Source organism: Brienomyrus brachyistius, chromosome 19, assembly GCF_023856365.1.
Source record: "Brienomyrus brachyistius isolate T26 chromosome 19, BBRACH_0.4, whole genome shotgun sequence".
NCBI classification, from domain to species: domain Eukaryota; kingdom Metazoa; phylum Chordata; class Actinopteri; order Osteoglossiformes; family Mormyridae; genus Brienomyrus; species Brienomyrus brachyistius.
The window spans coordinates 16476489-16490227 of record NC_064551.1 but is presented as its reverse complement, the minus strand read 5'-3'; the positions used below and the strand labels follow the sequence as shown (position 1 = coordinate 16490227).

Below are 13739 nucleotides of genomic sequence, written 5' to 3'. Positions count from 1 at the left end.
GACCACATTCTGCATCCGCAAACCGAGCCGCTTACAGAAACACCTGGAAACTGCGCCTTCAGGCAGCAAATAGGCTTCTGATTGCAGTAACTCAGAACATAGAGCACCTTTCATTTTCAGAACCAGCCATATACCGACCATTTCTCCTGCAGCCAAAACCGCAGAAAATGGCGGTATTAACTATATTTCTTCATAATGTCAGACAGCAGAAGCATAAAAATGTGTGAATGAGCTGATCGGGGCTGCTAAACAGCAATGGATATTAGGGTCTCACCGCCTATGTCGTCCCTGAGGGAGGTTTCTGCGTGGGGGAAGACTCTAAGCAAGCAGGCCAGCACCTCCGACAACGTGCTCTGCAGCAGGGGGCGCACCACGCCGGGGAGCGCCCGCCCAGGGCTCAGCAGGGCACGCTGGGAAGCCGGCACGATGCTGCGCATGGCGCACTGAAAGTCCTGCGGGCCCAGGACGATGGAGTCCACGTTCAACTGGAACTTCTGGCTGCTGCTGTAGATCTGAGGGTAACGGCGTCGGAGCGCAACCAGCGCTGCTTCTGTGCAAAGTGCTTTGATGTCGGCCCCACAGTAGCCTGCGGTGGTGTGGCACGGGGGTGTCAGTAGGGGGCGTCGTCGACGGGCAAGCAGCTTGTTACTTTTACATTACCCGACACACATCATTTCTATAGAGATTCTATAGAAAGCATTAGCCAGGCTGACTGGGTAAGGGTGCATTGAAGAGGTCACACGTATTTACTCATGTTTCCCTTAGGGAAGCCAGCAGCATGCAGCAGGGTCTTTAGGTTAAGAAGGTACAGCGGAGGCAGAGAGGGGACATGGATATGGACATGGACATCCACACACATGCGCAGATGGAGGGGTTTAAAGCAGAGGAGAGGCCGCTAAACCTGTGAGCGCTAGACGGCGCTGCTGCTTACCGACACATTTCTCGGCCAGCTCCTCAACAAAAGATCCCGCCAGCCGAGGATTCCAGTCCCGCGTGTGAATGTCCAGAATGTGCTTCCGAGCCTGTGGACAGAAGGTGGCATGTTATCTACAGGTGATCAGCCCTTTAACCCTCTGTGTAACACATTCCAATATCCCGGTTCACGTACTTACATGTGGCGAATGTGTTACAACCTCCTCCCCCCCCCAGGACCATTATACTGCCGAAGAGAGAAATTCTCCAACAAAACTGTGCTACAAGCTATTTCTGGAGGGCAGAAGCCCGTTGTAACCACACCACAAAAACAGCAGGGTTTGGAGCTGATCATAGGATGCGGTGGACAGCAAAGAGCCAAAAAGCCAAATGGAGACCGGCCCGGACGACCTACAAAGTGCCAGAATCTCACCTTTTTATCAGGCAGGCTGAAAAGAAATTCCCGGTCGAAGCGACCAGGTCTCCTGAGTGCAGGGTCAATAGAGTCAATTCTGTTAGTAGCACCGATGACCACTATCTCCCCCCGGTTGTCCAGGCCATCCATCAAGGCCAAAAGAGTGGACACTATAGAGCTGTGGGAACAGGACAGGGCAGGGGATGTTCTCAGTTAAACCGCTCATGGATACATCAAAGACCTGGCTGGCATATGACAGGTCAGCACAAGCAGCTTCCTCTTGCAGAAAAGGAGAGTGAACATCCAACCACTGAGCTGCTGCTTAAACACACAGTCGTTCAATGATACAGTCATTGAAGTGCTTGCTTTGATGCTGATTACAGCACAGCTGTTATACAGATTGAAACAGGTAAAAAAAAAATTTAAGGAGGACTTTATTGGACATTCTTAAAAACATCCAGACACCTCATGGGATTTCCTGAACTCTCAGTCTTCAGAGAGATTCTATACGATTGGCCATCGTGCGGTAACCGTGGCGAATGCAGCCCACAGGCCGCCAAACGTATAGTTACACAGTAGCGCCTCTCAACAAAATGGGTATAGATCCCATCACATCAAGCGACAGTGCCGGCAAGATACCTGTGGATCTGATCCTGTCTGCTGGAGCGGACGGGAGCCAGGCCATCGATCTCATCGAAGAAAATGATGGAGGGTCTCATCAGATATGCCTACGGAAAGCAGAGACACCTACCACGTTACTGGCTGATGCCATCTTGCGGACAAGGCCTTCATGGTCGTGTAATCAACAGCCATTTCCATTAAAGCTTTGAGAAAATAAAGGAATTTTCTATGTCCAGAAAACAACTGCAAATAGGATTTGTTTCAATTAATAGATCTCATGTAAATATTTGCCTTTTCTCATCCCACGATACAGATCCATGTGTTGTACATTAACACTTTTTCCAGTTATCTTCAAAATGCACAAAATCTAGACCAATGGAAATGCCACTAATGATGTCATCCACTTCACTCAGGCCGATCACGTGATCTGTGTGTCCACTCGCCTGGTCGAACAGGAGGCGGAGCTGGCGCTCCGACTCGCCCACCCACTTGCTGAGACAGTCCGCTCCCTTCCTCATGAAGAAGGCCACCTTGCGGTCGCCTTGGCTACACTCGTTGGCCAGAGCCCGGGCCACCAGCGTCTTCCCTGTGCCCGGCGGCCCATAGAACAAGCAACCTCTGCAAGGAGGAACAAGGAACTAGTGAAGGCAGAAGCTCTAGAGGGTGACAAACTAGCATGATAAAGGCACACTTGAAATAGCTAATCTTAACTACTTTTATCAGCCACTTTAAGTCAACTGCGTCAGCGATTGACCTCTCAGGGGTCTCACCTGGGTGGTTGGATTTTGAACTTCTCAAAGACTTCCGGATAAAGCAAAGGGAAGACCACCATCTCTTTGAGGGCCTGAAGGTGATTCCTGAGGCCGCCGATGCTGTCGAACCGCACCTTGAGCACAAGGGGACCGTGTTGGAGTCACTGTGAGCTAGACACTCGAATGGTCATTAGACAAGTCTTGCCATTCATTATCACAGCAATGTCTATGGTCATGTATGAACCTTCTCTGTCCTCCCACCCAGAATGGAGCTATTTCATATGAATCCTCAGTCATTGATATATCTTCATCCTTATCAAAAATGTGACTAAAACCAGTATCTGAATATTTACTGGTACTATTTACTACCAGTACAAGATCTCTCTTTCAGGAGTACCTCCTTGGTCTTCACTGCTTTGTCAGGACATTTCCTTAACCACCCAGCTACCTGCTAGCCTGACAGGAATGTGGAGGACTTACAGAGGTGTCCAGATTCATGGGGTCTATGTCTGCCAGACTGGCACCGACTTTGACCCGATCTCGAAGCAAGCCACCCGCCAGGTCCTCGGCCCGCAGGTTCATGGGGAGGCATCTGTTTGAGATAGCAGCATAGCCTGAGACTGCCCACCACATGTCTGAAGCCAGCAGAGGCCAACACCATCAAAGCTCTTTCTCCCCCTACCTGTTACGTGCTCTCGTCATGCTCTTGCTTTTCCGGCGCTCAAAGCGTTCCTCATCGGATGACGACGTCGTATCGCTGCTATGGATGGCGTGCTTCTTCACTCTGGTGGTGAGGAAGAGAACAGGCCTTCATCATCAAAATAAGTAGCCTGAATATGCTAACAAACTGCAGAAGCCCTAGGATAAGTTATACATCACAAAAGTAGCATATTCATAATTCACCTTCCTCTCAAAGTCTTGCCACTATCAGTGCTTGACCCAACACACATAACCAACTAATATTAAACCACTTCCAAAGGTACCTTATATGGCTTCTGCGTGCTGGAGATCTATGCGTATCAAACAATGCATTGTTGCTCGGTTTCCGATTCACAGGTTCTGTAAAAAGTTAAAATAATCATCATAATCCCAGAAGTTAAGCATCAACACTTCTCTTGATCTTGGGATGCTTCTGAGAAGGCCCCACAGGATAATGAGATATGACCAGACACTTCGGTGAAGTCAGGTGGAGGGGCGGGGTCTACCTATAGGAGGTGCTTCATATCGCTGCACAGTTTTCCGTTGCCTCAGGTTGTAGCGCCTGTCATTCTCTTCTCCGGCCTCCTCTGCCTCATCCCCTTCATCGTCGTCGTCATCATCTTCTACATCTTCGTCGTCCTCCTCACCCTCCTCATGCGACTCTGTCAATGGGGGTGAGAAACTTTCAACAATGCAACTGCAATTTCCATATTGAATAACAGGCCTCGGACAGAACCTGCACTCCCAGGGACAGGATAGAATAAAACAAAATTCAAATGGGGAAAATCAGACAATTTCCACAGATTCCAACCAGGTTTGAGACGGCCACCCATGAATGTACAGCTGACAGCATCTTTCGGGGTCACAGAGCTGTGTAGCAGTTGGGGATAAGGATTGTGCCCAATGTCCCAATTGTGATATTATTCTGGCAGCTACAGGACCTAAACCCACAAGCTTCTGGATATGGTCACAAGCCCCTAACCTACACAGGCTGTCATTCTCTTCTCCGGCCTCCTCTGCCTCATCCCCTTCATCGTCAAGTAAGCTACAATCATAGAGCTTCTCACAAGCTTCATCTCAAGAGCCCGTCACCTTGATTTTATGACAGAGGAACGTTTCACTTTGATACGGGGCAGCATGGTGGAGCAGTGGTTAGCACTGTTGCCTCACACCTCTGGGACCGGGGTTCGAATGTCCGCCTGGGTCACATGTGTGAGGAGTTTGCATGTTCTCCCCATGTTGTCGTGGTGTTTCCTCTGGGTACTCCGGTTCCCCCCCCCACAGTCCAAAAACATGCTGAGGCTAATTGGACTTGCTAAATTGCCCATAGGATTCAATTCAATTTTATTCATATAGCGCTTTTAACAACAGTCATTGTCACAAAGCACTTCACATTTAACCGGCCAGAACCCCACCAAGCAAGCCTGAGGCGACAGTGGCAAGGAAAAACTCCCTCTAGCAGGAAGAAACCATGAGAGGAACCTAGACTCGGAAGGGGACCCCATCCTCCTCTGGGGGATCGGGCAGCATGAAACTGCATTTATACTGAGATTCATTAGAGTTCATATAAAGTCCCAGTTGGTTTCATGTTGTTATCTCCAGGAGTCCAGGTGCGTGTTCACACGGTGTAGAGTCGGCTCGGTATCAGCTCGGAAAAGAGAAGATGGAGAAGAGTTGCCCTACACCTAACCTAACCTCCGGCAGGACTAGAGTAACTATGACAGCCTGGCTAAAAGAGAGACCTGGAAGGAAGCACAGACATGAGGGTTTCCAGGGGTTTTGACGTCAAGCCAACCCACTGTCCACAGCTTAAGTGATCGGCGAGAGTGGCAGGACGACAGCACCAATCCCCCCTGTCACCTTTAAGGAGTGCATGTGTGAGTGTGGCCTGTGATGGGCTGGCCCCCCATCCTGGGGTGTTCCCTGCCTCGTGCCCATTGCTTCCGGGATAGGCTCCGGACCCCCCGCAACCCAGTAGGATAAGCGGTTTGGGAAATGGATGGATGGGTGTTTCCTCATCTCCTCCCAAAACAAAACAGCCACTGAATTGATGCGAGGAATGGGATGTAGCAAGCAGCGATGGATCATGAGTAATACGCTTAACCTTCTACACAACATGTCACTATGAAACGCATCAGCTAAGACGTTAATGCCACTCGTCAGTGTTAAATATTTCTTAATATGATGAATTATGAAATTATGAATGCACATGCTGTGATGAGGAGAGAGCATGTACACTCATCAGGACATTTACTGTATATACACATTCAGTACATTTACATAGACAGTAAAGTAGAGCTACCGTTAAACAGCAAGGATGAAAATGTCTGAATGCATGTAGCGCTCATGAGAAAGCAGCATAGGTAAACTTTAAACATATTAGATAATCTTGAAAAGGAATCATTAAAAATTGCAAAAACTTGCCATGACATGTTTTGTCGAGACAAACTCCCTGTGCTATAATATCAGTACCAAATTGAAGGTAAGAAAATGACTGATCTTGTACTGCGTTCCATTCACCTAGGAGGTCAGAACTTGGATCAGGGAATGACATCACATACACGAGTTACAGCGTTCCAGTACATAAAGTCAGAAAGCCATTTAGCAGTGCCAGGGACCCGTTTCAAAAAGCAAGATTTCTTGCTTACCTCGACAACTTGCCAGAATTAATTTCCCGGAGTTTATCTTCATTCACTTACAATTAGCCCAAATTACCTTAACTCCACAAAGTTGTCCGCTTAAGCAAGAAATACTGCTTAAAGAAATGGGTCCCAGTTCTAGCGCAGTTAATTGGCCATTGTTAGCAATATCAGTAGATAACACGTTACGCATTTTTTTGTGTAGCAAAATGTCCACAGACAGCAGTTGGACACCACTGTGTGTACAACCGACTTAATGAGCCAAAAATAAGATGCAAGTGCTAATAAACAATATAAAAGTACAGCTATAACTTCTGTTGGTAAAGGGCGCAGTCATCTTGAATTATGAGCTCGGGGTTGTGTTCGATTTCTCCAAGTTCAAAAGTTAGAATTTGGACTTGGAGACATTCCGTTTGAAATTTCCGACTAGGAAGTCGGAATTTACAAGTTCAAATGGAATGCAGCAATAATCTAGCTGACTAGTGATACAAGATTTGTATATGCATAACATGCGATGTTGATATAAATATTGAACTACAACCAATCCTACTACAGCCATTTTTTGAATTCATTACAAAATACACCGCTTTGCGTTGTGATGTCTTTTGACGCTGGTACGCCAGTGGAAAACCAACACCTTGATACCTTCTTGAAGTACCAAAAGCAAGGTACCTGGTGTGATGGGAAAGTGCCCTTTAGTTGAGCGGTGAATTGGACAGTTTTACAGCGCAGTGCATTTCGCAAACAAGATACATGCTATTCCTAATGACTGTGGTGCATCTGAAGGCAGATGACACTGCCCATATGCTGTTAAAGTGCATCAACAACGCAACCTCTGCTATGCTCCAAGCATCTTCGGTATAGTGGCTTCTTCTGTTACTTCTGGGTCAATGCCTGGGGGGAGAAACTGGGGAGCATGCGCAGAGCACCTAGGCCACCGAGTCCGATTGAATGCATTTATGCAAAAGTATATCACCTCCCAATCGCAATATCTGGGTGTCTTAATCTGACCGAGAAATTCGATCTAGTACGATTTCAGTCGGACTAAGATGATTACATGTACTTTAAAAGTCTGGTCTTAGTCAGACTAACAATAATTCAATTTTCTTAGTGTGCATGTAAACATGCCGACTGTTTGTCACCTTGGCAAAACTACCACCTTGCCCTCACTCCATCACGGTGGGAGATCTGCATTGTAAACAAACACCAAACAGGACACTGGGGTTCTCATCTAATCCAAATACTCATTCCCCTGAAGGTAAAACAGAATCTGAGACCCAAGTTTAAAAAAAAAGTGAATTCTGGTCCATTCAGCGCGAGCTCCCAACACCCCCTCGTTGTCATGATACGCACCTTCCGTCACTTCCTCCTCCTCAGCCTCTGCCTCGCTCATCACTTTGGGATGCGTCTGGATCGAGTAGGAGTTCCTCCTAAGAGGTTTCCGCCGCCTCTTCACCCGCGAGTACATGTCCATGTTCTCCTTTAGACCGCAGATGGATAGAAAGGGTTAAGTGCATCACTTGAGGCACAGCCCCACCTTGGGCTTGAACCAGCAACCCTTGAGTTATGGGTCCATTTTCTTACCCACCGCACTGACCCTCCACCGCTTGTATTCCAACAATTTCTGTCACCTTCCCAAAAGGTAGCAGCTGCACACTCACAAACTCTGTGTCCGTCCACATGCGGAGACGCTCCACTTCCCGGTTCTGCCGGATGCTACTGATGTTGTCCATTTCCTGCAGGACTGCCTCGGCCGTACTGCAAACAGGGAGAGAAGCTCACAAACAAGCCGCTTTGCCACCCCCTTCAATCTGAAACATCTCACAGGTCTTCAGACCAGGCCTGACAAACTGCAGTTGGTGACTACAGATGAGTCAAGGTGAACTGTCTATGACAGGACCACCTGCCATCCACCAAATACCCACGGCTCTCCTGCCTGGACTGGATCGCCTCAACTAGAATAGCATATTCACACCAAGACTGAAGAGGACAGCAGAAATATAACGGAGACTATTAGCTGGTATTAACCATGGGTTTTCTATTATCCTCACATACAGGGGCACCAACCACATCATTGTTCCCATAATGCACCATTTACTTTGCATCAGCTGGTGTAACATCCATAACAACCCCTGCTGGACATAAGCATACATCTACATTGTATGTTCTACTATAACACCAGTAACAATTAAATTTCAGCAGCGAAAATGCCCAATGAAATCCCCTTCCCTGTGAAAGCACCCTTATGGTGCCATCTCAGCCAAGCCCTCCCCGTTACCTGTTGACAAGCTGATCGAAGAGCAGGCTTTGATTGACATGCTCGAATCGGCCCTTGCGGGAGCGACAGCTCCTCTTCAGCTCCACGTGCCCGTTCATGTGGGCATGGTCGCCGGCATCTGCATCCTCGCTCCTCAGGTTCATACGGGCTAGAATTCAACATGGCAAGGTGGACTGGGCATTATAAATGAACTGCTGTGCCCTCAGACAGCAAACAGTCTTTCTCCATACAGAACAGGCTGCAAAAAAAAAAAAAACACTTCACCCAATGACCTGTTTTTCCACTATTATTTCTTGAAGAAACCTGAGAACATAATTTCATCCATATCATTTGGGAGTTCTGGAGACAAACAGCCTTAAAGCTCAACTGGAAAGAGAAACATTAAAATGTCTATATATAGCAATTCAATTTAATCTTGAGAAACTGCTATATGACATGAACTCAAACTTTAAGCAGCAATTAAGGGCAGACAAAACTGCCAGAGGTGTTTTTATACACAGTGATTAAACCATGTGATCTGTTAACAGTGCGACTGAAGACAAGATGGGAGAGAAAAAACAGCTAGAGAGACACTCCGCTTAAAACCACAACAAAAACCACAATGCCAAACACTGTCACTTCCTCTCACAGAACACGTGGTGCAATCTACGGAGTGACTTCTAATTTCATTGCAACTCGTGATTCATGGTATTTTGTTTCTTTGATTTTTCACTGTAATGTTATTTAACAATGCCACCTTTTCAATGCAACAGCACAAAACAAAAAATTACATACTATACTCAATCTGCAGTTCTCAGGGGAAGAAGTAATAAAATTCTTCAAAGAAAAAAATCTGCACCAGATACTATGTAACAGTACATTTAAAAAATGCTAAACTCTCAACAATCAGGGGAAAAAACTATGCCACAGACAAGGAAGATAACTCACAGCCCAACCACAAATGCAAAACAATAGACAACGCTGTTAATATACAATGACTGAATTCCTGCTAAATTAGGACCTAAACACTCCCACATATGGTCACTGTGGATTGAGATGTAAGCACTGACTGCCGGTACAGTGAAGGTATTCAAGATGCAGCAGACTAGTAAAACCTCAGTACCGGCTTTGCTCTGCATGCATGGGACAATTACAAGCTTTGCTAAAAGTGAACTAAACTCCCAAGGTAAGTAATGATGCCTTTTAAGTAGGTAAAGTCGTATTTTGGGTGAAATGCTTGAAAAGACAGTCCGGTGAAAGGTTGACCCAAAGTGAGATGAACACTCACAGATGTTCCCGTGTCCATTCTGCAGAGCTACAGACAGCCTAAAAAAAATGATTTGCATAATCAATAAAGCAGAATTCAAACAAGCTTTAAAAAATTACTCTGAAGCTGATATATGTAAAATTCTTGATGCATACCTATTATACACAAATACATCTCATAAAAAGCATACACTAAGGGCCAAAAGTATGTGGACACCCATGTTAGAGCAACAGGAACTGGCTAATTAAGCCACACCCACTGCAGTTTCCATGAACACTGGTAATAGAATGACCAGTCATATGGAAGATGTTAGTGACATTCAACTTTACTTCTTTCCAACAAGACAGTTTGCCAAATTTCTCCCTAGGTCAACTGCAAGGGCAGTAATCGTGAAACGAAAACATCTGGGAATAAACTCTCCCAAACTCACAAAAAGGGACCTAATTAGCCAGCATCAACCTAAATGGTGGCAAATACAACCAGCATCATTCCAACAAGTGTGGACAAAACTGGAAAAAAAATTCAAATACTGCAATGTAATTTTTTTTCTGATGAATATTGCAAATTTTCAAAAGTCCAGACAGCAAAAAAATTTTAATTTGGTACTGCCCAAGTTCAATCTCAACCCATCTGACTATCAAGGTCCTTATGTGAGAATTGCACAGGCATAACATGCAAAGTGAAGGATGGACCAACTTCATATCAATATCCTTGATTTTCAAATTGGGTAGTGAACAAGCTGATATCCACATACTTTTCGCCATATAGCACATTCTTGACTGTCTTGTGAACAAACACCATTATTCATCCAATGTTATATCAGACAGACATCTACATGAACTTTGGGGAACAGTTTTGCACTTGACTATGGAGGGCTCTCACCTGGTACGTTGGGGTGGGATGTTCCATGAGACTCTCGGACCTTTGGCCTGAGGAACAGGAGAGGTATCACTGGAGCTGGGGGTGGTGTGCCTGCGGGTCCGTTTGGAAGGGGGCGAAAGGCGGACGCTACTGCAGCTGACATTGCTGCCTGGATCTCTCTGTTGGACATAACAGGTTTCATTTATTGAATCACAATGTCAGAAATTTCATAGACTTGACGCATAATTACTGATGAAATGAGCTTATAATGGCTGTACTCTTTCGCATAAATCATTTAAGCACCATACCAACCTATTAGTAAGGGTAGTAATGACTGGACCATAATAAGATTAACACAACTACACCACCTGCCTGAAGAGGACAGGGCCAAAGGTTAAGGACATCCTGGATGGAATGCCAGTTCATCACAGAGCACACAATTGCAAATATTCATACTCTACAGGCAATCTAGAGATACCAGTTAGCCTGACTGAATGTCTTTCGACCGTGGGGTAACCCAGAGTACCTAGAAGAAACCTGTACAACACTGGGGTGGGGGACATGCTGACTCTACAAACAGAACTGAGCAACTGTGAAGCAATAGTGCTACCCACCGAACCACACATACTCTAGGAGTCTATCCATCATGCCTTAAGTTCATACAAGTGAACTATTTAAACCACTGAGGCATTTGTGCCACCAGCTGGCTGGAGGAGCAGAAGAGAAAGCAATTTAACAGTATCAGTGCCAATACCATGCATCCATCAATCCATTTTGCAAACCGCTTATCCTACTGGGTTGCAGGGGGTCCGGAGCCTATCCCGGAAGCAATGGGCACGAGGTAGGGATCAGCCCAGGATGGGGGGCCAGCCCATCGCAGGGCACACTCACACACCATTCATTCACGCGTGCACTCCTACGGGCAATTTAGCAAGTCCAGTTAGCCTCAGAATGTTTTTGGACTGGGGGGGGGGGGACCAGAGTACCCGGAGGAAACCCCACAACGACATGGGGAGAACATGCAAACTCCACACACATGTAACCCTGTCGGAGACTCGAACCCGGGTCCCAGAGGTGTGAGGCAACAGTGCTAACCACTGCACCACCATGCCGCCCCAGTGCCAATACCTCTCAAGCTAATTCTGACATGTGGAAAAGGCACCCAGTAATACATAGTCATATTACTCTCTGCCACCTCTGCCTGTATCTTGCTTGTCAGCCTAACAGACCCCAGCCATGTTACAAGCAGAACTTAGCCTGCCTAAGCTAACCTTAAGAATCTAGAATCAGGTAAAAGACTATGCTGGGCTTGTGGGAATACAAGGGGAAATTACATTCCAACTTCAAAACAATGTACTCAAGCCTTGTTTATGTAAACTTGTTTTAATCAAGAGGGTCCAACATGAACTCATGAATGACTCAACACAACACAAAGCCCAAACATACCACTATCCAACAAGTGCTACAGGCTTCACCCCCTCCCACTCCAAGCTGATAAGGAGACCTCACAGCAGGCAGGAGCACCCACCCCAGCTCTTTGTCTGAAACTCTGAGACCCTGTTCACATACTTCGATTATTCGCCAGATCCTGTGTCATACCACAGCACAATAAATGTTTGTGACATACAATAAATATGGAAGTATCTCAATGAAATCATACTATAATGTATAAGTGCATACATGTGTGGGGATATATATACTGCATACTGAAACACACAAACAAAATGCATAGACCTTCGAAAATTCTGTCCAGAAAGTCGGTTAATTAAATAAAAAAAAAAAACTTACGAAAATACGGACTAATTTCGAGGGGTGCAGTGAGTGCAAGAGTAAGACTTTGTATGGAGCCTAGTTAGCAGGCTAACATAGCCGTTAGCCGCTCTTCCTTTCTTTGTATTTCTCAGCAAATCTTATGACATTAAACTGGCCGTCGAGGGAGACTCGGGCGCGGCGCTCGGGAGTCGCGTAGTCGGCCTTGGTAACGCGACACGTCGGGCTTCGGTTTCGTAGTCGAAAAATTAAATAAAGAATTAAAAGTTTTAGCAGCCAATTTGAAGTTTGGGAGCGGAATTAGCCGGCTAGCTAGGCTAGAGACAATGTCCGATTGCAGCCAGCAGGGGGGTCCCCCGGCTCCGCTGGTTACCCTTCCCCCCACCTCGGCCACTGCTTCCCTTTATTTCAACAAAAAAACAACAAAAAACGAAACAAACAAAAAGGTAGACGGTTCGCCCGGGTGGACCGAACCCGTCGATGTGCAGGGCCGGGGAACACCGGCGTGGACACGGACGTCATGAAGGAAGAGCGGCAAGAAGCGGCTCTTAGGCAGTTGGCTCCGCAGCCGGCGAGACGCCGGAGCCCAGCTCACGAGCCGGCCCAGCCCGCAAACCCTGGTTTCCACAAAGGGGGCTTAAAAAAACACGAGTGACTAGGAGTGACGAGTGCGGCGCTGAGCGGCGCGTCTTCCCCGAATGTCACACTGTCAGGGGAAAGGAGACCAAAACAAAGTCGACCAAAGGCAACTTAAGTTCTTTTGTGTTTGTGGACCTGTGTGTGTGCCGGGTGACAGAGGCCGCCCGTCCCGCCCGCCGCCCGCGAGCCCCCCAGACACCACCGGCGGACGCTAACAAAAGAGTCGGTGGCAGGCCAGACGGGGACACTTCGCCGCCGCTCGCTCGCTGGCTGGCGGAGGAGGGGGGGGGGGGTTAAAAATAAAATAAATAAGAGCGAACCCGGCTCCTTACATGGTGCTGCTCCTCCGGGTTCGGGTTGTTCTTGACGGACGACCTGGTCCTAGACGAGATGAAGGGGCTAGGCGGCTCGTGTTGGGAGCTCTTTCGGGTGTTCACCATGGTGTTTTTTTCGGCTCCTTCCCCCCTGCGGCTCGACTCTAGCAGATTCGGTCTCTCCGCCCGGCGCTGTCTCAGTGAGCGCAGTGCCGAGGCGCCATTTCTCTTTCTCTCGCTCCCCCTCCTCCTCCTCCTCCCGCCGTCAGCAGGCCGAACTCTTTTGTGCAGCACTTCCGCTTTGCCTCAGCCGACCGGCTTCAGAGTTCAATCGCTAGCCGAACCGCCCTAATACCCGACAGAATATAATCCGAAACGGAGACGACGTGCTGCTCTGCGCTAGAACAAGGCGAGAATGAGCGATCGGAGATGTCTCTGCGAACTGATGGAATGATTTCTTCACCAGACTACATAACGTTATCCTCTGCACTTTAACTGTAAAACTTTGACTTTAAAAGCGCCAGAAATTAACTTTAGAATTAAATGACCAGGTGGAAATGTTAAATGTGCATATTGGTATACCTATAGGTCAG

The 13739-nt window shown here is 47.1% G+C and overlaps 1 protein-coding gene across 1 annotated transcript in view; it reads right to left on the bottom strand.

Moving 5' to 3' along the window:
- atad2b (ATPase family AAA domain containing 2B) overlaps window positions 1-13502 on the bottom strand; it is a 58437-nt gene extending 44935 nt beyond the window's left edge. Inside the window, exons 1-16 of the mRNA XM_048985293.1 lie at window positions 13165-13502; window positions 10445-10602; window positions 9584-9621; window positions 8317-8464; window positions 7700-7796; window positions 7392-7518; window positions 3906-4061; window positions 3684-3759; window positions 3383-3484; window positions 3181-3292; window positions 2719-2834; window positions 2392-2566; window positions 1967-2055; window positions 1346-1505; window positions 932-1022; window positions 275-586 (exon numbers count right to left, since the gene is read on the bottom strand). Of these exons, the coding sequence (XP_048841250.1) occupies window positions 275-586; window positions 932-1022; window positions 1346-1505; window positions 1967-2055; window positions 2392-2566; window positions 2719-2834; window positions 3181-3292; window positions 3383-3484; window positions 3684-3759; window positions 3906-4061; window positions 7392-7518; window positions 7700-7796; window positions 8317-8464; window positions 9584-9621; window positions 10445-10602; window positions 13165-13272 (2065 nt within the window). The 5' untranslated portion in view covers window positions 13273-13502. The remainder of the gene's footprint in view (window positions 1-274; window positions 587-931; window positions 1023-1345; window positions 1506-1966; window positions 2056-2391; window positions 2567-2718; window positions 2835-3180; window positions 3293-3382; window positions 3485-3683; window positions 3760-3905; window positions 4062-7391; window positions 7519-7699; window positions 7797-8316; window positions 8465-9583; window positions 9622-10444; window positions 10603-13164) is intronic.
- Between the last annotated feature and the right edge of the window lie 237 nt (window positions 13503-13739).